Genomic DNA, 27,226 nt, shown 5'->3' with positions numbered 1-27,226 from the left:
ACTCTGCCAAGTTGAGAGAGAGGGAGAGTTGAGGCAGCTAAAACATTATGTTCAGAGATAAAGAAGTGGGCTACTCCTTAGAAGAAAAAAATAATTCAATTAAGTAGAAAATATTTTTAGTGACCAAGGCAATAAAAGAGTACACCCCTTGAAAAGGAAAACTATTACATCGGTTGTAAATATCTTCCTATTTTAGGTATGTGGAAGGCAGTTCCATTCCCGTTCCAACTCACTACTACAGCATCCTTACCAGCTGCCTGGATTTCACTCAGCCTGCAGACAAGTGTGATGGCCCCCTCTCTGTCTCCTCCTTCATTCTTCCTCACAGACCTGAAAATGAGGAGAGCTGCAATGTGAGTTCAAAGAGAGCTATTTAGGATGTGGTTACATAATTCATCTTTACTTCTCAATCTTTAGCTCCACTGTTGAACCAGAACAAACTTATTCCAAGACACTTGGACTATGCAACCAAGTGGAAAGAAGAAAGGATTCAAGCAAACTTTGCTTACTTACCACTTGGGAACTATGTCCTAATGGCTTTTTATTTTTCAATGTAAGAGTGTGGATGTATGTTTGTGTGTGCTTTAATGAAGTTCTATTTATGTATTTGAGTTTGACAAATGATAAAAGTGCCCAAATGCTTTGAGTTTTGCAAGAGACATACAGATTTTATAAAAAGAATGAGGAAAGTAGTACAATTTTGATAATCATTGAAACTAGATAAGAGTTGTCTCTACTTTGATGGGGGTTTGGATATTTTCATAATAAAAACATTTTTAAAAGACACACAGGGGAATATATTCTTTACAAATCAGAATTTATTTGCCATTAATTATGGGAGGGGGTCACCCCATTTTCAAATAGCACAGGGGACTCCTGACTCTTTTGTTTCCATGTAGAGGCATGATGGCATGATAAAAGCTCCCCAGGGAAGTAGACATGAGCCATGCTGTATGCTCTTGGCCCTGAACTAATTCTACACTCAGGCACAAATAACAGCTATTCCAGGTCTCATTGATGCAATTGAGTGTCTGTGCTCCAAGGCTGACTTTAGAAGTAATAGTCCTTATGCTTTGGTTTCATGTAATATAAAGAGAAGGGACAAAATCTACTCAAGATGATTTTTTGTCAATAAGCACAAACTCAAATTCCCAACTTGTATAAGATACTCTGGGAGAAACAGTAGTCTATTAAATAGTCACTGCCCCAGTGGGAGAGAGCAAATGAAATGGGAGAACAAATGAAACGGGTACAGAAATTGCTTCAGTAAAAGGCACAGTGCCATAGAGTAGCTTCAACAGAGATTATCAGCTTCATGGCCAAAGTGGCTTTTGGACAATGGTTTCAATTATAGGAGAAGATTGAGGTTATGAATATCCAAAGCAAAATAAGGGATTCAGGAAAAAAGAAAGAAAATTGAAATGATGGTCAAGAAAGCTAATTAAGTTCAGATGGAATATTGGAAATAAGAGTAATAGTGGGAGGTAAGGTTGTTTTTTTTTAAATTTTCAATTCAGTTGACAGCCAATGCTACATTAGTTTCAGCTGTACAATGTAGTGATTACACATTTATATACGTTATGAAAGGATCATTCCAGTAAGTCTAGTGCCCCTCTGACCCATACCTATTTGTTGCAATTTATGGATCATATTCCCTACACTTTACGTTATAGCCTCGTGACCATTTTTATAACTGGCATTCTGGTTTTAAATCTTGCTTGAAATCAAATTTAAAATAAAAGAAACAGTAACAGTAGTCATATTACCAGCAATAGTAGCTGTACCATTTATTGAGTACATGTGACCATCCAAGTCCTGTGCAAACCCTTTATATATATTATTTCTAGTGATCTAATTACCCTATGAGGCAGATATATATGCTCTCCCCTAGCACCTTTTATTAACTATTGAGAAACCTAGAGCTAATAAAGGAAAAGTAGGTTAGATGGTAACCTGTTTAGTCAATAGGAGAGCATTGATCAGATTTTCATGGTGAAACCTTAGGACCTTAGAAATTTTTCTTATTGCATAGGCATTAAAAAGCAATGTAAAATGTTTAAGCATAGGAGAAACATTGTAGGCTCCGCTTTAGGGAGATAAACTTGAATAAAAGAATGTCAAGCATGGTACTCAATGGCGTTTGGCAAGATTCATTTCATGGGATTGAGGTAATAACTTAAACTGGGATTGTGTCCTTAGAAATTGAAAAAGAAGGGTGAAGGCAGCAATGTTATACTGAAAGGATCATTAAGATCTTATAAAATTGTTGGATGGGAAGTGGAGAAGCAAGAGAACTGTGAGAGATGAGTTCTCATCAACATATTGGCTAGATCTCAATTTTGATTGTTTAGAACTACAAGAGTAGCTAGTGGTCCACCGGAAGAGTATTTAACAGGATATACTTTCTTTGAACTTCAAATTTACTAAAAATTTGTTGTGGGGAGGTAAATTATTTGCAAAAAACAAACATACACATGTTGTGGAGCGAAATTCAAAATTGCCATGCATTTTTAAGATAAAGTGGAAACGAAAAAGAATATTTAAGACTCATAATGAGCTATTTAAGGCATTCATAGGTTCCTAGGGAATACATGTTCAAGTTCCTCTGTCAGGAGAGGAATTTGATGATGGAGAATTTGAAAATGTTATTTTAAATTCAGGTCAAAGCAGGTCTTTAGTTACTTCAAAATTTTTATCTGACAAATGAAATCCACTAACGTTCTCATAGGTCTTTCTCTTCTTCTTGGTTTCTGGCTCTGCATAGAGCTTAGAGGTATTTCCTTTAGAGTTCATGGCCAGCAAGCTTCTTATTGAAGAACCTCTTATCCACATAGAAACATGTCCTTGCTTTGAGGTTCACCTTAAAACTGCCGGGGCTTGAATTCAAACTCAGTTGGGATAAAATCAGGGAGAACAGGCAGCTGGACAGTAAATTTTCATGTAATAGAGACAATAAGCAAATTCATGGATTGTGCTTTTGGTTGCATTAGTGTTCTAAGTTATTTATTCTTAAAGTTTTTCATTTCCTTCCCTCCCTCGGTACACATGAACTTTTATTTGAGTTTTATTAGTTTTGCATTTCACACTAGTTTATCCTTCAGCAAATGTTTCTGTAGATTGCCTGCTAATATCAGGTAGGAGACATTTTTTTTTCATGTTTAGCATAGCTAGTATTTTCTAATGATTAATTAGAGACTAGATTTTAGTATGCCAGAACCAGAAGAGAATGCCAAGTGAATTTGGCAAATCACTCTCCAAGGAAAGAAGTAGCAAAACACAGATTCAGCCCCCCCCCCCCTTGAATTCTTATAAATTTAAATTAGGAAAAAACCTTTTCACCCATGTCCACACATTAAAATGGCTGTATTTACAAAGAAACAAGTAGACTTACTGACCATTGAAAATCAAATAAATGAGTTGAATATGAAAATTCTCCCAAAATATAGCTTCGTGCTTACTCTGCTTACTCGGAGGGGGTCCTGCAGGGTTTGGAGACCTCCTACATCGTTAATTATATGGTCACACTGGAGACTGGTCAGTACCGTTGTGGGTAGAATTATATTTAGGTCTTTCCTGTGAATCTCAAAGATCTGGTTAGCTTGGGTTAGGAGGGTGGGACATGGAGTATTAAAATCCTTACTCCTTCAGTCTGCAAAGCAATTTCTTCATTTCGCCTGGGATGGCCAGGCATCAGTTTCCTGAACCAACACCCTCATGGTACATATTTAGCACTGGCACAAGCTGCTCTAGCTCCCTGTCCAGGTCGCTGTGGGTTGGAGCTTTTTGAGAAAAGCCATTGCAGAAAACCCATTCTTGGTCTTTGGTTCATTGATCCCACTAGCAGTAAAAGAGTTGGGTGAGGGCAGGTCTGAACATTCTCAGCTCTGAGACATACAGCCACCCTTCAACTTGTAGAAAGACTCTTGGGAGCCATTGCACTTCTGGGGCTTTTGGAAATGAAACTATTTGAAAAGGTTCTCCTGCTTAGTGTCTTCCAATGAAGGTATTTCTTCATAATTCTCAGAGCTCTCAGATTTTATTCTTGCTCTCAAAAGTGAAATAAGTTGTTTTTAAAATGTAAAGAACTGCTTCTCCTGAATTGCTTTTTGGTTTCATCTTAGACATGAAATAAATTGATTGGTGAGAGACATCTGACTGTCTTTCTTCTGAAATATGTGCTGGTGAGGCTATTGTAGGCAAGTAGTTAAGACACAGAGAGATTTTCTTTTTTTTTTTTTCCATGGTGCTGTTTTCTTACTCTCTCCCCACCCTTTCTTCCTTCCTCTTCTTCCTACCCCCCAGGGAGCTGCTGAGCTAAGCATTTCTCCTTGTGAACCAAGGGAGAAATTGAAGACTAGAGAGATCAACTAGTTTAACCAAAGTCTCCCAGCTGGGAAGTGATCCATCCACAATTCCAACCTAGGTCTCTTGGGCCTCAGAGTGCCAGGTGTATCAGCTGGGCTGCTTCCAGTCAAATTCATTATTCAAATGTCAATGCATTAGAGTCTAATAGATGATGTAGCTGATGCAGCGAGTTCATCTGAAGGACTAGGAATGCACACACATAATGTTGTGTATTGGACACAAACTTCTTACTTTCCTGGGGAGGCCGAGGAGCATTCCAATCACTTGTGCTCTGTGCTCAACACTGTAATTTGATGGGGAGGGGGCGGAGGGACAAATTACTGAATTCCCTAAGACCTTTGGTTTTCCTCATTTTGATTTATGTTCTGAGAACCTATTGAGTCCAATGCCCTTTCATACCACATGTTTCGTTTATTTAGTGCAGCTAATTGCTGTTGAGAATGTTTATAGCCAAGGGCAAGTATTTGTGGCGCATTACTGACAGGAATGCGGTAGAGTGGCGGGGAGGCGAGGAAGGAATAACACACTGGCTCTGGGTGCAGGAGTGCGGAGAGGTCATTCATGGACTTGGAACAAACTGACCATTTGGAGCATCTCCTCTGGAAAATTCTGACTCTGATTGTATACTGTATCCATTGCAGAGCCATGAGGATGAGTCAAGATGGGTAGAAGAACTCATCAAGATGCACACAGCTCGGGTGCGGGACATTGAGCATCTTACCAGTCTGGATTTCTTCCGAAAGACCAGCCGCAGCTACTCAGAAATCCTGGCACTAAAGACATACCTGCATACCTATGAGAGCGAGATTTAACTTTCTGATCATCCGCAGTGCCGTCTTATCAACTGGTGTATATTTTTATATTGTTTTGTATTTATTAATTTGAAACCAGGACATTAAAAAAATGTTAGTATTTTAATCCTGTACCAAATCTTACATATTACGCCTGAATGACTCCACTGTTTTTCCTCTAATGCTTGATTTAGGTAGACTTGTATGCTGCATAGAGCTTGTAAGAAATACTGCAGCTAGAGATGTTTAGTGGAAGCTTCTAAATGGTGCTGCAAATTTGATACATGCATTGAGGAAATATTGATTTTTTCCAATGCACAGTTGCTACATTTAGTCCTGAATTGTATTGAAACACTGATTTTTGTAAAGTTGCATTTATTTCTGTTAATGATGACAGACATATTTAAACCTTATAAACCAATCTTAAATATAACAAATCACACATTCAGGTTTTTTTCCTGGTTTTATTTGGCCTTTATTTTACTTATGAACTAGAGCGTTTGCTGCAGGTATGTTCATGCATGAAAGGTATACATTTCTTGCATTGGGTGGGCTCTCTTTCTAGTTGGATATAGTTCACACAATCAAAGGGGCATGCTTGATATTCAGCTACAGTGGTCTGGATAAGATAGTTTAGGTACATATCTATGGGAAAGCAGAAGGGAAGAGCAAAAAGGAAACCAAAAAATTCCTTAATACCCTTTCTCACTGACCTCTTTTTAAAATACGTGATCAAGTTGGTTCAAAGCTCTAAGTCTACAGACTCAACTGAGACTGTAGTAAGCATATATTCTATATAAGATAACAACATAATGATAGAGGATATGAAGAGAATTAAGACAGTGGGATGAGATACAGACATAAAAGTATAATTGACCAACCAAGGTAGATACTAATAAGTGCCAAGGAAAAAGTTCTAATAATAATAATAATACACAATAACAGAAGGGTCCAAATGGTAGGTGGGGTGATTTTAGTGAACATGCATGCCTTTTAATAATAATGAATCACAGAGTAATGAAATCATTCAAACATTTTCAGTCCTTCTGATTGTGTCATGGGGAAGACTCACAGTGTTGCCTTTTCTATAACAGTTCTAATCCTCCATTAAAAAAAAAAAAAGGAAGAAGAAAAGAGAACAGCATATTGTTTCGTTTACATTGCGTTAATTTTTATAGTTTCCCCTTTTATGATCAGTGAAATGCGCTTTAAATTTATATAAAAATGTAAGAAGGAAGACATTGTGTCAAAAATGCATTACAACAAAGTAGAACAGATGGTACAGGGACATGAGAGAAATCATGAAAGTGGTAATAGAAAAACTGATGTTTGGAATACAGCTACAGCAGTACATTGGGAGGAGGAAACATGGTAATACTAATGATAGCTATGTTTATTGAGACACCATTATGTCCCAGGCATGTCTAGCAATTCATATGCCTTGTCTCCCAACACTGAAAGGTGAGAAGCTCAGAGAAGATTTTGTGGAAAAGGGAAGTACAAAGATGGGAATGGGGAAGAATGCTTGAATTGGACTTTGTAGTTTGGACTAGGATAAAAGCTTGGTAGGTGTGAATTGGAATATGACTCATTCTTCATTTAATATTCAATAATGATTTATTGAGCATTTGCTATATGCCAGTCTCTATACTTGTCATTCAGGATAAAATAGTAAATAAGATAAACATGGTTTCTGATGTAAAGCTTATCCTTTAAGAGGAGGAAGAGACCCTTCAAAAAAATCTCTATGATTTAACTGTGATATGTGCTTCGAAAGAATTAAGCAGGCATAGACTGACCAGGGGGTGGAAAGAGAAGAGCTCTATAGATGATATCACAGCCAAGACTTGGAGGATAAGAAGAACTGGCCTCAAGAAGAATAGGGACAAGAAAGAAGAGCATGGCCAAGGACTGGAGTTGGAGTGGTCGGGGGATGTGTGACAGTCTGAAAGAAAACAGGTATGCCTGAACACAGTGGTGAGATTGGTAGGGACCAGGTCAGTAGATCCCTCCAGACCCCATTGCAGCATTTGAATTCTGTTTAAGGGCAATGGAAAATAATTGAAAAATTGCTAGAAAGGTGAGACAGGATCTAAGATTTCAGTACATTGACTTTGATATGCAATAATTACATAGATTGATTCAAATATAATTCCACATAAAATATATCTGATAAGAGAGGGTTTACCTATTAGATGTTGTAGTTCTGTCTTTTGACCGTAGCACTACAGGGGAGAAAGACCTATCCTATTTTTCTTTCTTTCTTTTTAAAAAAAAATATATTTTATTGATTTTTTACAGAGAGGAAGAGAGAGGGATAGAGAGCTAGAAACATCAATGAGAGAAACATTGACCAGCTGACTCTTGCACACCCCTCAATGGGGATGTGCCCGCAACCAGGGTACATGCCCTTGACTGGAATCGAACCTGGGACCTTTCAGTCCACAGGGCGACGCTCTATCCACTGAGCCAAACCGGTTTTGGCCATCCTATTTTTCTTAATAGCTGCAAACTCTTTGCTTAACTATGTTTCTATATCACCTCAGATTGAACTCTTTTCCAAATAGGTTACACCCAAAGTTTTAGAGGAGAGCAGTTGCAATTTTAGTTGAGTACTGCTGCTCTATTTTTATTCTTAGGTTGAGTCTTTCTCATAAATAAACTCCATATTCAGAGAGAACATCAACCACTGTGTATTTCAGGTGAGTGGCTTTGTAGGTAAACACGTGTCATTAATTGTGGGGGTTATTTATGAAAGTCTCTGAATGGACAGGGACTTTATTAAAGTGAGGTCTGGAAAACTATTTTAAGTTGGGGTATTTTCTTTTTTAAATATTGAGACCTTGGTCCATTCAAGATTTCATTGAGCAAGTTGCCAACTGTTTGCTAGCATGGTGGTCCTGCTCTAGTGGATGGATTCAGAAACCGCCTTTCTAAAATGAGCTCATGGTAAATAAGGTAAACCAGGAAAACAGCCACATCGTTTCCCAAGGACAAAAAGATTCTGAATTGTTTTTAGGAAAGTCAGCTTGGGGGAAAAAAAAAAAAATCTCTGAACAAAAGTAATGTTTGGTGCCATTTAGGTTTACATAACCCCAAGAACCACAGCCCCCAATTCCAGTTCCCATTATTCTTTGTGGTGGCTGGAAAGTGAGGGTAGGGGGTTGAGGGGGGGGAGAATGAAGTCCAGATGATTCCTCCTGTTTGTATTGGTCTTACTTCATCTGACTCTCACTATCTCTTTGCTGAGTCAGGACCCAGCTGCCTTGTGGGTGGGAAGTGGTAGAGGCAATGGGAATTCTCCCAGGGCTTTGAGCAGAGTGACTGTGCAAAACAGTGAGGAACAAGATTAAGATGTTTGAGTTTGCAGGCTGGATAAACACAGCCCTGTTGGAGTGACAGCAGTACTTCTTGTTTGAGCTACATTTTTTCCTTTTTTTGGGGGGGGGGGTGGGTTGTAAAGGGAGGGAAGAGCTGCATTTCTAGGAAGTTCTGTCAACCATAAAAACAGAATTGGCCAAAACGGATTTGGCTCAGTGGATAGAGCGTCAGCCTGTGGACTAAAAGGTCTTGGGTTTGATTCTGGTCAAGGGCATGTACCTTGGTTGCAGCACATGCCCAATAGGGTGTGTGCAAGAGGCAGTTGATCGATGATTCTCTCTCATCAATGTTTCTAACTATCTCTCTCTCTTCCTTTCTATAAAAACCGGTTTCGGCGATGCCCAGTTTTGATTGAAATGTCAAAGTGGATAGGATGCCTCTGCCCTAGAAAACTTTGCACTCCAGCTATTTGGAACAGGCAAAAGTCCAGTCCCAGTGTGAGCTTCGGGTACTGTTCCTTCAGGTGGTCCCTTACCTGCCTTTAGGCAGTTTGCTCACCAGGAGCCTTGGCTGCTGCTGATTAGTGTTTCCCAGAACACCTGGGACCCATTGCAGCACCTGGAAGAGTAGGACCACCAATGTTTTAGAAGAGAGTGCAGAGACAGGCCATATTAGGCAGTGGTTAAAAGCTGGAGATTTGTAGTTACACCATCTTGGGCAACTTAAACTCTAAATTTTTTCATCTGTAAATAATAATACCCACTTCTCAGTGTTGGCTTAAGAATTATGACAGGGCACCTTGCTGAAACATTAGTTGGGGAATATTTTCCTTCCATTTTTATCTCCACTTCCCACCAAGGAAGGCATGCCCTTTTAAGGTGTTTTCTTGGCTTTGGGGCATTTTGCAGAGTGGGGTAGGGAGCAAATGCAATCTGAGATTAATGGATTTCCAGTCTTTTGAGAAAACCTAAATGCACTGAAGAGGTGAAAAGAAATAGCCATTAGAGTATCGAGAGAGGAGCTTCCCTAGGCTTCAGAAGAGGAGAGAGTGTGTGTCTGAGCAGATGATTATACCTCAGGGAGTGCTGTATGATCCTCATAAGGAGGTGGAAACCTAGGCCCTGGGTGTCTGGTCATAGCTTGGAAACAGATTAGTAAACCTCAAGGGACCCGGCGCCATTTATAGTGGAGACATGCATGCTTGTTACACTCCTCACATCATTTCCTTTTACCAGATTCTGGTGTGACCCCAGGGAAAGATGAGAGCCTCAATAAAGACTGATTTAGAAAACCTCATAAGCCTGGACCATATCAGGCAGTGGTTAAGCTGGAGGCTTAGATTAGAAATAAAATTTATTACAAGGAAATAACGTTTGATTTCTTGTCAAGTGAGATACCAGCTACCTTTGGAAAATGCTTAGCACTGTGCTTGGTACAAAGTCAGGTGTTCAATAAATATCAACTAAATGAAACCAAGCCTGGAAAAAAAGAAAAACATCATGGAAGAAGCTGCCCAAGAGGTAAGAGAGAAGCTGGAAAGGGAGAGGGCATTGTGAAACCCAAAGATAAAGACACTTTCAAAATGGAGGAAGTGGTCAGTGATGTCAAACTCCAGAGGGAAATGAGCAGGGAATTTGAAAGCATCCATTGAATTTTGCAAGAAGGTGGTCATCTATGACCTTCCTGGAAGCACTCTTAATGAGGTGGTCTGAAAAGCAGCCAAGCTACACTGGACTGAGGAGAGAATGGGAGACCACACTGGAGGCAGAGAGTGGAGACTGCCCTTTGAAGAAACAGGAAATAGGAGACACAGTAAAAAATTGCAGGATGGGGGCGGGGGATGGAGCGGGTAGTGAGGGTTTAATTCTATTTAGGATGGGGAAACAGCTTTTATAGGCTGTTGAGAAGAATTGATGATCCCAGAAGGGCACTAATGGGTAAAGCAACAGAATTGTAAACAAATTTGCAATTGAAAGCAATCGATGAATAAAGAGTCAGCTGTAATAGATTTGCCTTCAAATTAAGGAGCTAATGTAATTATCTCTTGGGATAAGCTTTAGTAGAGAACATATGATGTTCATCAAGCTTTGCAAAATGGTGGCCTGCAGGCTGGATACAGACCACAGATGTCTTTGTTGTGCCCATATGATATTTTAAAAATAAATGAGATGCCAACATTTAAAAATCAACAAGTTTCACATGAAAATCCAAATTTTTGGCCTCTCTCAAAATGTAAAAATAATTTTTTACTTTGTCGTTGTTTGTATGTTATAGTTCATATCAACAATCAGTTGGCTGCCCTTAGGGCAAACATTCTCTACACTAGCGGTTGGCAAATGTTTTCTGTAAAAAGTTTTGCCATACAGTCTTTAATTACTTAAGTCTATCCTTATAGTACAAAAGCAACCATACACACTACCATAAATAAGTGGGCTTTGTTTTGTCCCAATAAACTTTATTTGTGGACACAGAAATGTGAATTTCACATAATTTCCACACTTCAAGAAATATGTTCTTTAGATTTTTTTTTTTTCTTAACCATTAAAAAATTTGTCTAAACTTGTTGGCCAGATGAAAACAGGTGGTTGGCTGGGTATGGTCCTTAGACCATGGTTTGTGATTACTGCTCTAGGTCACCATCTGTCCCATTTTTTTTCACTTTACATGGAGTACAAGTTGCCATTTTAAAAAATTGTGTTTTTGTTTTTCTCACACTTACCCTGGTCAATTAATCTGCTTTGTCTACCTTTAAGCATTTGATTTTGACCCCCAGGTAGGATGACCAGATGCCTTGGACTGAAAAACTTGCAGTGGTAACACCAGGAAATTCTTGGGTAAATCATGATCAGCCTGTCATGATAACTGTCCTTTCTATTATTTTACATTTCTATTAGTACTTTGCCATCAAAGAGCATTGCCATTCTAATGAATTAACTTAATAATATTTAATAACATTTTATCCCTTTCCTTAGGGCTTTTTATTTTATTTTATTTTTGCCAAAAATATCTCAAACCAGTGTTATACTTTAATGTCTTGTTCATCATTATTTTCAGAGAACTTTGCATAGTGCCTCACACAGATTTCATTATCATAATGTGATAAATGAGTGGCTGATGAGCCTTATTCTCTCTTCACCCCTGACAGTCCCAAGCACACAGGACAAATTGGTCACCTGAAAGCCCATCATTTTTTTTGGATGAGGAATCTAAAGTGTAGAGAAGTGATTTGCCCAAGATCATGTATCTGTGGCAGAGTTGGGACCCCAGTCACATCTCTTCAAGGTCATATTCAGAGTTCTTATTCATAACCCACTGTTCTTTCTTCTCTCTTTTAGCTCTACTGAATGTGGTGGGGGTGGGGGTGTACTTTAGCTGTCAAGTCCCAGTAGGAAGATGGTTGAGTAGTGTCTTAGTACTATGCTTAGGTTTTTTGGTGGGGTGGGAGGGAGTTTGATTTAAATTCTATCCAATGGGAAAGTAGTTTAAACTGGGGGTTAGGAGGGAGAGTAGAGGTGGAGTTTGACCTCTGTCTCTTGTTTTTTACACTCGGTAAAAGCACAAGATAAGCTCAGTCTTGTCTAGGTCATATTAACCTGCTCTCTGTGGCTTGTACAAACTCATATCACATACAGAAGGTCCTGAAATAACATCATTTTGAAACAGGTAGAATAAAGTGTTCTCTAAAATTGCTCCATCCAGTTGAGCCCTGTCAGAACAAATTGCTCCATTGAGTCAAGCCCTGCCAGAGCTATGGCAGTTATCATCATGCAGTTGTAGAACAATGGTCCAGGAACTACCCTGAATTCTTTTAAGTCTGTTTTTCAGATCTAAAACTAAGCCACCAATCACAGAGACAAACAATACCTTGTTGGGAAAGTCCCTTCCTGCATCCCATAATAAGTGCTGCACAATCCCAGAATGCTTTGCTTCGCTGACATATACTGGACATGTATTCTATACAGAGACATCAGTGTTTCAAAATAAAGGAAAATCCTGTTAACCTACTCCCTGTTTGGTTGACCAAGCAACTTTCATGTTCTCAAGCCATAAAAACCCATAGTCCCACATTTGGGGCACAGAATCTGGGACCCTCTGAAGTGTCCCGGGTCTAAATTCTTTTATATTAGGAGACAAGAACCCAAACTCTGTCCCAACTCTGCCACAGACACATAATTACGGTTGTTTTATTATAAGGTTAATGAGATTCCATAGAAACTTAACTCTTGTTTATATCAATTAGCCTATGGTAAAGTTGGTTTCATTACATATCATTTTGCTTAAAGTCATAAGACTTATCAATATAAAGTGAGGACTTACTATACATATATTGATGTAGTAAAGAGTTCTGTTGCTCTGAATTTGGTTAAATCATCCCTTTCTTTGCATTTACAAATTAACTTTTATTCAAGGAGTTGTACACAGTTTTACAAAATCTTAGTATAGAAGTGCCAGTTTGTTTTGACAACATGTGACAGAAGTTCAAGTATTTGAGGACAAAGTGAACTCACCTAATTCAATAATATTTTGTTCCTAAGTAATATTTATTAACAGTAATAATAATGATAAGGTAGCTTTTCTAGGCCCCTGGGTGGGAATGCTCAATGGGTGAGTAATACTTGGGATTCTGTAGTGAAAATGTGCCCTTCATCCATTTGTTATGCTTGAGATAGGCCAAATAAGAGTGACTTCAGAAAATGATCCAAAGACTCCAAGTAGCTGAAGAGCAGGAAACATCTGGTATTTTTATGGCATTTGCTTCCAGGTCCCAAGAAGCAAAGCCATCTTCGGACTGAATCTTGGGGGTGTGGCCAAGTTGGAGACTGTGGCATAGGCCTTCAGATTGAGTGAACTCTTCTATTAAAAATGCCCCCTTCCATTACCTTTTCTATGTGTCTTCAATTCTTGTGTTCATACAACTTCTGTTGCCTTTACCATCTTAATACATTACCTTAAAATATTATTATTATGTTTGAGAACATACTGGCCAGAAAACACTTGCTCCTGTTCTAACTACCCCTTCCTTCCACAAGCTGAGCTTCTGGAGTTGGACTAGCTTCATTTATTAAAGGTCTTAACTTCCACAAGTTAGGGAGCAATGACATTCCTTATCCTGTCACCCAGGGTGGATTTGCACCTGGAGTAACTAGAAGCTGACAGTTTGAGCCAGTATGACCTTGATAGTCAAGAAAGTATAAGGAGGATGGACAGTCTTCATTTTTTTTAATCCTTTAGCTATAATCATAGCTGTGTTTCACATTTTAAAATAAATAATTGCTGACCTTGCCAGGTTGGAGTGACTCAGTGGTTGAGTATCTACCCATGAACCAGGAGGTCATAGTTCAATTCCTGGTCAGGGCACATGCTCCTGTTGCAGGTTCTATCGTGTGTGTGTGTATGTGTGTGTGTGTGTGTGTGTGTGTGTGTGTGTGTGTGTGTGCAGTAAGCAGCCAATTGATGACTCTCTCTCATCACTGATGTTTCTATGTCTCTCTCCTTCTCCCTTTCACTCTGAAATAAATAAAAGCATATATAAAAAATAATTGCTGACCTCAAAATGGAAAGATTTTCATATAGGAAACAAAATTTGGCATTTTGTTCAGTTCAAGAAGATGGTCATCTCCAGGTTTTCTTTCTTTCTTTCTTTCTTTCTTTCTTTCTTTCTTTCTTTCTTTCTTTCTTTCTTTCTCTTTCTTTCTTTCTTTTCTTTCTTTTCTAGTCTTCTTGAGGTCTTTGGAGATTTCTCCTTTGGGTGGAGGTGGAGATTAGTCATTTCTGCTATTGGTCTGGCCTGGTAAGAAACAGATGCACACTCAAAGGGGATGGAGGGAGAGAGTTAAATGAAAGCATAATTTGCAAGGGTTAAGGCAACCCAGCCACTTGTTCAAAGCACTTGCTTCAACTTCTACCTTTTTGCCACAACAAAATCCACTAATTTATCTCTTCTCTGTCCCACCTGATCACAATCCTACCCACCCACCTGGTCCCTGTGCTTTCCTCACTAGCTCCCTTCCAGCCCTTGGATCCCTCGGTCCTTGGCTGACTTTAAGCTGGTCTCCAGCACTCCTAAACTGCTGTAATGAACAAATACACAACCAGTACTAACCCAGCAACTGGTCCTTATCTTATTCCTCGGATCTTTCTCAGCTCCAAGGATAAACGTGAGTGTTCTAATCCTGTGTTCTTTCTTTTTGAAAACTCACAAAACAACTCCTTCAGCTGAATTAGATGAGAAAGGGAATAGCTCCACAGGCTCCACTATTCAACTGTAGATTGCTTACTTGTGGAGGCTGGGGGAGAAGGGGAAGGCAAAGGAGAGTGTGGTTTGATTACAGTATAATTTTCCTCCCTCTGGGAGCATTTCAAGCGTATTTTACAAATGTCAGGGAACCAATGACTCATCAAATAGTCGAGTGTTGGTTTTGGAAAGGGGAGAGGAAGTCACTGCTTGGGAGCTCAGTGATGGATTTGCACTAAGGTAAGATCTCATCGCACCAGAGGGACTGAAATGTTGGCAGTAAGCCCTTGCTCTTTTCTGAGCCTGGGACAGGTGCCACGGCCCCAGCTCCCAGGAGCAGGGTGACGCGCTTGCAGTCAAAAACCGTTTACACTGAGCCTTCCAATGGCAACATGTCCAGTGTCTCCAAGGACCAGGGAGCTGTGACTGTGAAGTGAAACCTCAGTTTTCTTGGGACAGAGAGGCGACAACGCTCACCTCCTGTCCCACGGGGTTGGCAAAGGTGAGGTGAGCAGAGCATGTGTCTCTTGGCCAGTCTGGGCAAATGTGAGCTATACAAGAGCAGCTGAAAGAATCTTGTCAGACTTTTCTGCACTAGATCCTTATTTCTGTTCTACTTGTTGGGTTCGGGAAGTGAGAAAGCATTGATGGGGAAGCATGAGAGAGCAACACAAGGAGAGAGAGGGAGAAACAATGATGGATGGGGTTATTCAGCATAAATCTCAGTTCCTTAGGTAACACTTATTCATGTGAACGCATGTTAACCACATGTTACAGACAAAAAATATGGCTTATGAGGTTGATGTTTTGAGCCCTGGCTGGTGTTGCTCAGTGGGTTGGGCATTGGCCCATGCATCTAGGGACATATGCCTGGGTTGTAGGCTCAATCCCCTGTGTGGGGTGTATGGGAAGCAGCCGATAGATGTTCCCTCTCACGTACACGTTTCTCTTTTCCTCCCCCCACCCCCGTCTCCTCTCTCTCTAAACATCAAAGTATTTTTTAAAAGTGCCGTAATCTATGTATAAAAAAATCAATGTGTTGAGGTGAAGCTAACACACTGAGATTGAAACACCTATGACTCATTCTCCTTTTCTTTCCTTTCCTCTCAGTCTTGAACAGAGACCATAATTTTCTGACCACTTCTGCTTCTTCCAGAAAGTTTAGACCTCTCCTGTTCAGTCTTTTTGTGTGTGTGTGTGGTTGTTGTTTCCTTTTTTAAATGATGATGAGGTGTGTGAAGATGCTTGTGCGTGTTTGGTGGGAGATGGAGTTTTGGAATAAAGTTCTGTGGTCATAGGGCCTGTTAAACTCTTCTTTGGAAGTCCTGGTAGTAGAAATAGCAGAAAGGAAGAGGGGCAGGGATCTCAGTAGTCGGCAGTGAGAATTGAGGCTCCCTTTGAAATGTGGCTTATACATGGCAACTTGGTCTTTGACTTTTGGCCTTTGTTATGATTTTGGGATGCTAGCATAAGGGCCACTCAGTAGCCTGTAACACCATGTAAAGAAAACTTTGGTTGCAATCCTGAGGCCCACTTTTTTATTTTTTATTTGCCTATCTTTTTCTCATAGTGACAAGGGCAAAAATTCTAACATTTTCTGCTTTGCCTGATCTATAGCTGGAGAAAACCACAGAATAGACAGTGGTATCACAAAAAATTCACAATCAGACCCATATATGGATCCTCCATGTGGCCCATCAGCTCTCTCACTGCCCACAGTGGCCACCAGCACTCTGGCCCAACATCTGACCATGTTTTATACACTTTTTCTCTGAGCTTCTGACATCTCCTCTTCCTTTAAGAGGAAATGAAGCCGTCAGAGCAGAACTTGTTCAAACTTGGAAGTCTATGCCTGTCCCTATAGCAAACGGAGGCTTACACAGCAATAGATGGAATTGTGTGGCCAACACAAGTGTATCTGACTCCAGGACCCAAACAGTACCTGCAATAGTTTGCGGAGTTAGTAGGGAGTAACACTAGTCTCAGTGCTGGGAGTGTGTTTGTGTTTATTGTTGCTGCTGTTTTAAAATACAGAACTACAGTACAAAATAACTTCTTAATGGCTCAGATCACCTTAGTTTTACCAGAGGTTGTCATTAGGAGAAAGACCTAGATCCATGTACGGCAAACTGCAGCTCCCGAGCCACATGCGGCTCTTTTGTTCCTTGAGTGTGGTTCTTCCACAAAATACCACTGCCTGGGCGAGTCTATTTTGAACAAGTGGCATTAGAAAGAAGTTTAAGCTTAAAAAATTTGCCTCTTAAAAGAAATTTCAATTGTTGTACTGTTGATATTTGGCTCTGTTGACTAGTGAGTTTGCTGACTACTGAAGATGATGTAGACTAGAGCAGTGTTTTTCAACCTTTTTGGGCAAAGGCACACTTGTTTCATGAAAAAAATCACGAGGCACACCACCATTAGAAAATGTTAAAAAATTTAACTCTGTGCCTATATTGACTATATATAAAGTAATTCTCTTGAATAGGAATAAAATAAACACAAAGAAAGTATTTTATAATTACTTTATTATGAAATATTAAGTAAACAAAATAGTGAAAAATTATAAAATTCTTGTCTTGTCTGCATCTACGGCACACAAGGCAACATAGTGTGCCGTGGAACAGCGGTTGAAAAACGCTGGACTAGAGCCTGTTAAACAGGGCCCAGGTGATCCTAATACACGTGGTGCTCAGGATACGTTGGACTCGATGTGCGTCATTGCGTGCTTACGTCACCATCTCCCATTTACTTATAAAAAAAAAAATTCCGTCATTTTAACGTACGTTTTTATGTTTATTATTATTTATTTACCACAAGTAAAGGTCAGGAATTGCTATATTTCTTTTACATATTTGTTACTGTGTCACTTCATTCCTGCTGTGTGTGAGCTCCATGTGAGTGACGTAGGTGCTCATGTGGGTGGGTTCCGACTTCCGGCAAAAATCATGTTACGTCTCCCTGTCGCGCCATAGGAATGGATCTCCCACGTCACCAAGGACCTGCTGTGTAGCTGTAGAAGAATTAGATTTAGGTATGTTGGCCATATGTCTTGATTTACACTGGTTGTTTGGCATAGTTGTTATTAGTGCTCTTTTTTTCTCTTAGAGGGCTTCCACGTTGAGCCATACACAGTAAGGCCATCCTGTCTATAGATGAGGTGACTAGGCCAGTTAAGGAGTCTGAAGTTAGGAGCCTTAGTTTTAGTTCTAGCTCTGCCTTTAGATCTGACTGAGGCAAGTTACTTTAGTAACTTGGATAAGCTGGGTTCTTATTTGTCTGATTTTTGTGAGCTCTTTAAAGTAACACAGTAAAGCCCTAGCTCAGTGGTCAGCAAACTCATTAGTCAACAGAGTTAAATATCAACAGTACAACAATTGAAATTTCTTTTGAGAGCCAAATTTTTTAAATTTAAATTTCTTCTAATGTCACTTCTTCAAAATAGACTCACCCAGGCCATGGTATTTTGTGGAAGAGCCACACTCAACGGGCCAAAGAGCCTCATGTGGCTCACGAGCTGCAGTTTGCTGACCACTGCCCTAGCCTGTTTAGCTCAGTGGATAGAGAGTTGGCCTTCGGACTGAAGGGTCCTAGGTTCAAACCCAGTTAAACGCACATGCCCAGGTTGTTGGCTTGATCCCCAGTAGGGGGTATGCAGGAGGCAGCTAATCAATGATTTTCTCTCACCATTGATATTTTTATCTCTTTCTCCTGCTCCCTTCCTCTCTAAAAATCAATAAAGAATATATTTTAAAAATAAAGTAACACATTAAAGATAGGTAGGTTTTCAATAGGCAGATAAAAGTCAAAGAGCCCTCTAAGCTTAAGAACATATGAGCTAGGCCACAGAGACATCACTAAATGCATAAATTATTCTGGAGTACAAGAAACTTGGGTAGAGGGAACAGAAATAGGCTTAAGAAGGTAAATTTTATTATTATATATATATATTTTTACTGTCTAATTAGGAAAGAGTATTTGATGAATGAAGTAAGATGGTTGAACATGTACTACATACATATAACTCTGGTAGGCACAAAAATGAATTTGAGATGTGTATGAATAATATATTTAAAAAAAACTTATTTGAAATAATTACAGTAAAAGGTGATGGAAGGCCAAAGTTTGGCAGTAAAAGTTGTTCAGGAAAGGGGCTTGGAGTGGAGAACCATTCTGGGGTTAGAAATGAAGTGTTGGGCTGGTAAATGATTGGACTGGGAAATAATTTATTCCACAAATATTGTAAATGCCTACTTTGTGCCAGATTCTATGCAGAGTGTTGGGTTACAGAGATAAAAAGATTAGTTCATTGATTTCATGGAAATCTGTAAATTAATAATTATAGATTATTAATTTAACTATTAAAATGGAGTATAAAGTTAAATCATGGAGAAGACTCTTTTAAGTGTTTCTGGGCGAGAAAGGGTGAGTAAGCGTCACAGAAGAGGCATTTGATCTGAGACTGTAATAACAACCAAATGATTGGGCTGAAAGCAGAGTATTCAACGCCAGAGCCCATGGCTTACTCATTTCTAGAGGCCATTATGGTGTCCAACAAATAGAAGGACCAAAAAAATGTTGGGGTCTAGCAGGAGGTGGGTACAAAGGGATGTAGAAACTTCAGAAGTTAAGGAAGGAGAGGAAGGAAATGGTGACAATTCAGAGGTTGAACTTAAAGACTGCTTTGGTATCTTCCACATCCTGAATGGTGCCCTGCTAGCTTGAAAGAGCTGGTCCTGCCTTTGAAGTCTGCTAGCCTGCAATTAGGAGAGTTTAGCCATCAGGGAACTCTGACTCAATAAGCAGAATTAGAAATTTCTATTCTAATTACTTTCAGAAACCTAAAAGATTTTATTGTACTTCAGTCTAAGGGACAGGCCACAGATTTTAAAGGTGTCTTGATATTTTTCTGGGATCTTTTCGCTCCTCTTTAATTGGAAAGGATATTTACTTGTAAACTGAGTTCTCAGTGCAATCCAATTATGCTTCTCTGTAACACAGGCTCTCATTTCACCTTGGCAGATTGGTTTCATTAGCAATAATCCACCGTGGGGGTGATGGTAACATAATATTGCTTCTAAACTAGGCACAGTTTGATGAAAGATTTGGATGTACTTGGTGGGTTGCCATTCCAATTTCAGACGTTTGCTGGCATTCCCTGAGAGTCTGCCAAGAGCAGGGGATGACAGCTAAATGGGCTTTTCATGTTCTGAATATGGCAGTGGAGGCTCAGCCTGTGACTCTCTTTAAAAGCCTTGGGGGACCGATGATCGAAAGTCCTGAACTCCTCTGAGAAGTGTTATTTCCAATGACTCCGCGCCAACTCCACATTTACCAGTTAAAATGTAAAGATGAATTAGGTGATCTCTCACATTTATTCATTGCTTAATCCAATTTGCAATGCAATGTTACACTCATTGTCCCATTTGATCTTTACGGTAACTCTGGGTCGTAGTTAGAAATGGCCTTCCTTTGTCCATTTTATGGCGTTTACAGATGAGGACTAGGTTTAAAGAGAGTAACTTATTTGTCCTTATTTGCACAGGTAATTAAATGTTTATGAGGTCTGGGAATCAATTTGGTCTACTCATTCCCAGTCTAGTGCTTATTATACTTAATCATGAGGACTTACTTGGTACAATTTTAAAATATACTCATGGAATGAATGACAAGCCAGTCTTCACAGTAGGTAAAGTCCATGCCACAGATTTAGGCAGGCAGGCATAATGAAGATATAAAAGATACTAAAGGCAATGGCTTTTCTCTTTGCTTGAACTTTGGTGCATCTTCTTGTCAGCACAATGGTGATCTTACTTATCCACTAATCCAAAAGTGTGTCACCTCATCATACATACATCAATAATCCCCTCCCAAGATGTACATAGAGGGCTCTGTAAAGCATAGGGTGTGCCTTAGCTGGTTTGGCTCAGTGGCTAGGGCGTGGGTCCACATACCGAAGGGTGCTGGGGTCAAGGTTCAGTCCCTGGCCCTGGTCAGGGCACGTGCAGGCGGCAAACAATTGTGTCTCTCTCACGCCCATGTTTCTCTTTCTGTCTCTCCACCTCCCTCCCACTCTCTCTAAAACTCAATGGAAACATATCTTCAGGTGAGGATTAACAAAACAAACAAAGAATAGGGCATGAGTGTAATGGAGATATTTTATGACTAGACGTTCCATTTGACTAAAATGTTCTGCCTCACCAGCTTCATGGTACACATGAACTGCTTCTTTAATATTCAAAGTAATTGTATCTTAAGTTACTTTAGCAAAATGACAGCACTGGTCCAGATTCCTGCACCTGCCATCGTGATTCTTCAAGGGAGAATAATCTGATGCCTCCGGTGCTATCTGTTGCCAATCAACTTGCCATTTTATAACTCTTTGGTTTATTCTCATGCAAAGACATGATTCTCAAAGTAGTAACAACAGCTATTGGATCAAAAACTTCTACATTAGTTGCATGTTCAGCTACAATCAGTCCTCTTCAATGAGCATTAGACCTTGACTTTGAATCTATGTCATGTGTCCAGGCTCCATATTTATTAATTTTTAAAGGCCTTTGGTAGATTTGAGAACATCCCATTCTATCAGAGGATTTCATGTTGAATATCAGAATGGAAGTTGTTGAAACCTCTACCACCTAGGCGTTCCTTAACCTGTATGTAAATTTTCCCATCTAATCACTGTGACGCTTTTGGCACAACAAAGAATACCAGGAGGGGGAGAGCTTTGGTAAATACCCATAAGTGAATGCAATTAATGTTCACTTGCTTTATCTACATATCTGAGAGAGGCATTTTAAGTGATTCTTTCTGGAACCAAGAAGTCAATAGTTTATATCATCAACATTGTTTACATAGCAAAACCAAGAACAAATTAGTGTTTGCCTATCAGAGCAATTTGATATAACAGTGGTCCACACTATTGAAAAACTTGAAAGCCTTAGTGTGACACAAATATTTGGAAAACCTTCTGTATGGGAACAAACCTTTGTCCTGACATTTGAATACTGAATGATCAAAGAAAAAAGGTCTAAACAATTATATAGAAATGATGAATGTATGAATATCTGACTTTTAAACCCTATGCAAGCTACATTTCACTCCATTGTCAGAGAAAGAGAACATAATGAACCATTTTATATTATAAAGGACAATGATGAGGTAACAGGATGGGCAGCAGAGCTCAGAGTCCAAGAAGAAGCCTGAACTAAATGTGAACACTAATTTCAGGGTTGGTCCATGCCTGATGTGAAAATGGTGGACCTAGTAGACTAGAAATTGATGTGCCATAAAGTTAGAAGTAATTGGGACAACTGCAGTGGAATTGAGCAGCCAATTGCAGAAGCCATTGAACCAGTCAGTAAGTTTAAGTCCAGTGGTATTGGTGCCCTAAACTGTGGCAAGTCCATGTACTCTATGGTGATGACATCAGTGGTAACTGTGGTGGTGGTCTGGTTATTTTTTATTTCATTTTATTCCTTTTGGGATATAATTTTCCAGTTTTTCTGTCAATTCTGTGAACCACCATATTTTCTTCCAATAAATTACATTTTTATGCTTATGAAGTTATTTTATGTTACTTTCTGTAACTTATAAACAGGAATTCTGACTAGTGCAGATCTAGATAGATACCAGCAATACAAGTATGCAGGTATACCTCAGGGAAATATGAGAAATACTGGAATATCTGAATTGGTTATAATTAAAAATGATGGAATTTCAGCTCAAATTTGGGAATGAGAATCTGGAAGCTTATGGCACATGTTGAGAGTCTAATAATTAAAATATCATTCCTGATCATTTGGATTGAAATATACATTAAGGGCTCAGCTTAATGTCCTACAATGGACTAGAGATCCCCTAGAAATTAGAATCTTTGTGTTAGGGTGTGTATCATTTGGAGTTCTGCAAGAAAGAGAATCATTTGAATCATATGAATCATTTGAAAAGAGTTTATTTAACAAAAATCTTACAGTATTGTGTGTAGAGCTGAGGAAAATCAACAAGGGATGATGAAGTACTTAAGGATTATAAGATCTTTTACTGCCCCCCTAAACCTATGAGAGCAAGGAGAAGGCACAATGATAAGAATCTGGAGGGAGGATACTTGCAGTTGTATCTGTGGAAGGTTTTCCAATGGTAACTGGTGACTCTGGGAAAAGAATTTAGCCACTATTAATTTATGACCTGGCAGGTTGGCGGTCAGGAAATAAAATCCTCCTTTCTTCACCTGATTCTCTCCTCCATGTATCCAATTGGCTAAACCCAACCTAAAGATGAATGTTAAGGTCACCTAACTGATATAGTAATTAAAGATAACCTTTCTGGGGTAAAGAGCAAGGTGGAAAATGAAGGCATATGGACCAGGATGGGCAAATGGAAATAATCCATTAAAGGGCAGCTATTTCTAATGACACTAGATAACTTTAAAGAGATTGACCAACTTAAATTCCTACATTCTTGGCTCAAGAAACAACTTGGAAGGCAGGTATTTTCTATGACTATGGAAAAAGAATATCTTTTCTCTTAGAGGCTGAGAGCCAGGATAGCAAAAACAACAACAACAACAAAAACACAAAAAACAAAAACAAAAAACCAAATAGTAGTTCTGTGCTTTGACAAGTTACAATATCAGTGCATTCAAAGTAAGTCTCATCAGACTTCTAAAGTTGGGCCAGTGAAATAGAATGTGACCCCATGAATTAGAATGTAAATATGTGGGAGAATTTATTGTCTAAACCCATAATCCCTATGACCATCCATGGCCACTTGAAACAGCTCCTCTCTTTCCACTTGACTGGAAGGCTCTGTAACTAATTGCCTAACACTTGCTTGGAAAACCAGTTCTCCCTTTGTCCTCTCTCTACCAACCTTATTCTCAGTTTTGTTCCTAGAAGACCTGACATGGGACATTTTAAAAATTAAATCTGAGGGAAGGAATCTTACTCCCCAAAAGTATTACAAGACTTTACTAATTTGTGTGGAAAAAAATATATAAGATATGTGTGCAAGAATGAATTCTGAGGAAATTAGATTAAGAATAGAAGAAGTTAGTTTTGTTTCAGGCTGAATATATTGATATTGGTCCGTTTTCTGGATATTTGGGATATAACATACAAGACTGAACAGTTGGGAGTGGTTCCAATTGTTTGTTCATTTAATTGAGTGAAATATGAACCTACATAAAAAAGATGTCAGTATCATCATAGTGATGGAATCCAAAGAATTTCAGGGATAGGCAGGTTTAAATGGATTAATTATGCATGACTCACCCACTCATTGCCTCACCATGGTCTTCCCTTTATCTACTCTGTTTCCTTCTCCACTTTTCCACTGGTTTTGATCCTGAGAGCTTTTCTAAATAAAGACCCTGAAAGCTAAATGCCATCTCAGAGTCTACTTTCCAAAGAAGTGAACCTATAGGGTCATCTTTGTTACAAAAGTGAGGAATATAGCCTCAACCAGTATTTCTTTCGTTGGTGTGTGTGTATGTGTGTGTGTGTGTGTGTGTGTGTGTGTGTGTGTATACTTTTCTTCCTTCTCTGCTCTCTTGTTCTATCCAATTTTTATATGTATGTAAATATTATCATGTATTGTTAGGGGCTGACTTTTAGTTAGTCTGAGTGGCAGAATATCAGGAAGAAGAAAGGACATCATCCCAAGATCCTGGACCTACAGCTGCCTAAGGTACCACATAAAGCACTGCTTTGCCTCCCATCAGGAGACAATGAGAGGTTAGTTGTCCTGGGGATAGTTTCATTGTATTAGACAACAAGAGTGTTTTTTGGAAATGCTAAGAAGGGAAGAAGGATCTGCAAGATAGAGCTAGAGTGCAGGACTATGACGATTATTAATCATTTTGGCTGCCCAGAATCTGAAAATTTGTATTTTTGGCAAAAGTCCTAGGAGAGGTGGGAGATTCTTCTTCCCACAGAACTGAAAGAAGTGGGCCATTCTCCTTAACTCTGCTAGTACCTATTACCTGGGGCACTGTCATGTGACTCATATTTAGCCAATCAGATTCTCCAGCATCAAACTTTGACTGTTGAGGGAATGAAGCAAGTAAGAATTATTCCTGGAGCCTGTGGCAGATTCATAAGTTCAGGGTCATTACAGCAAGAATTTGGTGGATGAGAAATAAAGACCCATTCTATCTAGATGGGTGGCATTCTAGGCAGTTGATCACTGGACAGGACCATGGCTGGGTTTCCCTTGGTTGCTGCCATAGCTGGTAAAGTATTAAAAACCTGTGCAGTCTACAAATATCCCAAGATACTCATAGGTTCTTGGAATACAGATACCCAATGGGATGAATAATTCAGGCACTTGAACTCCAGGGAAAATCAGTGCAAGGTAGATGGAGATAGAGGGGAACGAGCTCCTCTCTACTACTGAAACTCTTGGGTGAAATAATTTACCTGTTCTTTACCCTAAGAAGTCTGGGTCTTTGCAGTGAAGAAATATGATGGCAAAGAGTCACAACAGGGACCTACCGTTCTTCTGTGGCCTTGACTTTGTTTGTAGCAGTTTTTACTGGTACTCTGTTCATCTATGACTCCAACGCATTTTGTGTTGACAGGAATATCTCCTGAATGCCCCCGCTGCCTAAAAATGACAGAAACATGTATTCTCTATCAGTGATTACCAGTGAATCGAGAAAGAGCTGTGTCATAGGCTTGGGGTGATCACTCAGTAAAGGGTTCTGGACTATCTTGAAAAGCCCATTTCCAGTTCTGCAGCAGCTAGAAAACTGGCAGAAACAAATAAGTGTGTTGGATGCCCCAGTCATAGCTAACTTTCTGCCCATCAGGAACCCTTTAATCATTCACTTAGATGCATTCTTGAAGCTATATGCCAGACTTGTGAACACCATAGCAATGGCAAGAAAAGAGGTTTCTTGGCAAACCTCATTTGGTGGCCAAGGCAACCACAAGCTGTTACACATTTCTTCTTAACTCTTATGGCATTTTCATTGCAACAAGTAAGTATAAATCTCCTATTATTTAAATGGCAGATGTTGGAGAGTGTTATGTTTGTTTAGGCGACCCCATAAAGGGAGAAAGTTACCTCACAGCATCTGGAAGGTGGGGAGTAGGTCGATCCCTTAAGGGCCAGGAAGGGGTCAAGAAAGGAGGTCTGAGCTCTCAAGACCACCCTAGGAATCAAGAATAAACAGAGCAGAGCTTCCCTGGCAGCCTAAAGTGGGGACACTGTGAGCAAAATACCAACATTGCCTTCTGCTATGGATTGAATGTTTGTGACCACCCCCCATTCAAAAAAAATATATATTGTATATATATATATATATATATATATATATATATATATATATATATATAGAGAGAGAGAGAGAGAGAGAGAGAGAGAGAGAGAGAGACCTTAATTTCCAGTGTGATGGTATTTAGAGGTGGGACACTGGGGAGGTAATTAGGTCATGAGGTGGAGCCCTCGTGAATGAGATTAGTGCCCTTTTTGTTTTGTTTTTAATACTCACTTGAGGATATTTTCCCATTGATTTTAGAGAGTGGAAGAGAGGGAAAGACAGAGAAATACTGATGAGAGAAACACAGCAACTGGTTGCCTCCTGCAGGTTCCCTGATCAGGGCTCAGGTTGGAGAGGAGCCTGCAACTGGACGTAGTATATACATGCCCTTGACAGGAATCGAACCCTTTAGTCCACAGGCTGGCACTCTCCACTGAGCCAAATGGGCAAGGGAAGAGACATAAGAAAACTCACTCTCTCCCAGTCATGTGAGGACACAGCCAGAAGATAGTCAATTGCAAACCAGGAAAAGTGCTTTTTTTAAGAATAAGATTAGCCAGCATCTGGATCTTGGACTTCTGAAACTGTAAGTAATAAATGTTTGTTGATTAAGCCACCCAGATTATGGTATTCTGGTATAGTAGTCTGAGCCTACTAACACGGCTTCCCCTCGGAAGCCATAGGTGTCTCTTGGTGAGGTGGGAAATCATTTATTAGAGGAATGTAATTACAGCAATGGTTTAGATATAATATACAACTGAACTACAGTCCCATTGCAGCAGGAATTGAGAAAATATGTAGAGTCATAAGAGAGTTTTAGACATAACCTCCATCATGGTACTTGCTCACGTTTGTTGAGCACCTGCTGCATGCCAGCCACTGTGCTTGGTCCTGCATGTATATTTTCTCATTTCATTTTCTCATCCATGCTCTACGGTCAGTTCTGTTTTACAGACGAGGCTCAGAAAAGACAAAATCCTGTGTCCAGAATCTCTTGTTCTGTGTGACAGGATAAAATCAGAACCCAGTTTTGTCTGATACTGAGACCCAGGATGTTTTTACTAGAGATGGAGCAAGACATCCATAAAGTATCTGCCCACAAGATAGGCATTTGGTTGATCAGGGCTCATGCCTGTCTTTTTGAGGCTAACAGCAACCAGTGTGTGTGTGTGTGTGTGTGTGTGTGTGTGTGTGTGTGACATGTCCATGGGTACCACTGGCAGATTCAGAACCCCAGGATGCCCTGAAATT

The 27,226-nt window shown here is 39.6% G+C and overlaps 1 protein-coding gene across 7 annotated transcripts in view; it reads left to right on the top strand.

The window, feature by feature from the left end:
• The window catches only part of ENPP2 (ectonucleotide pyrophosphatase/phosphodiesterase 2), a 101,471-nt gene extending 95,861 nt beyond the window's left edge, over positions 1 to 5,610 (top strand). For all 7 annotated transcript variants that reach the window (XM_045581394.1, XM_036436853.2, XM_036436852.2 and 4 more), the window contains 2 exons: positions 197 to 353; positions 5,007 to 5,610. In XM_045581394.1, coding sequence (XP_045437350.1) covers positions 197 to 353; positions 5,007 to 5,177 — 328 coding nt within the window. In that variant the 3' untranslated portion in view covers positions 5,178 to 5,610. The remainder of the gene's footprint in view (positions 1 to 196; positions 354 to 5,006) is intronic.
• The last annotated feature ends 21,616 nt before the right edge of the window (positions 5,611 to 27,226 follow it).

The sequence above is a fragment of the Pipistrellus kuhlii genome, unplaced genomic scaffold (assembly GCF_014108245.1).
Source record: "Pipistrellus kuhlii isolate mPipKuh1 unplaced genomic scaffold, mPipKuh1.p scaffold_m20_p_14, whole genome shotgun sequence".
Lineage (NCBI taxonomy): Eukaryota > Metazoa > Chordata > Mammalia > Chiroptera > Vespertilionidae > Pipistrellus > Pipistrellus kuhlii.
Note: the sequence above shows the minus strand (reverse complement) of the source record. Positions and strands in the feature narration are given on the sequence as shown.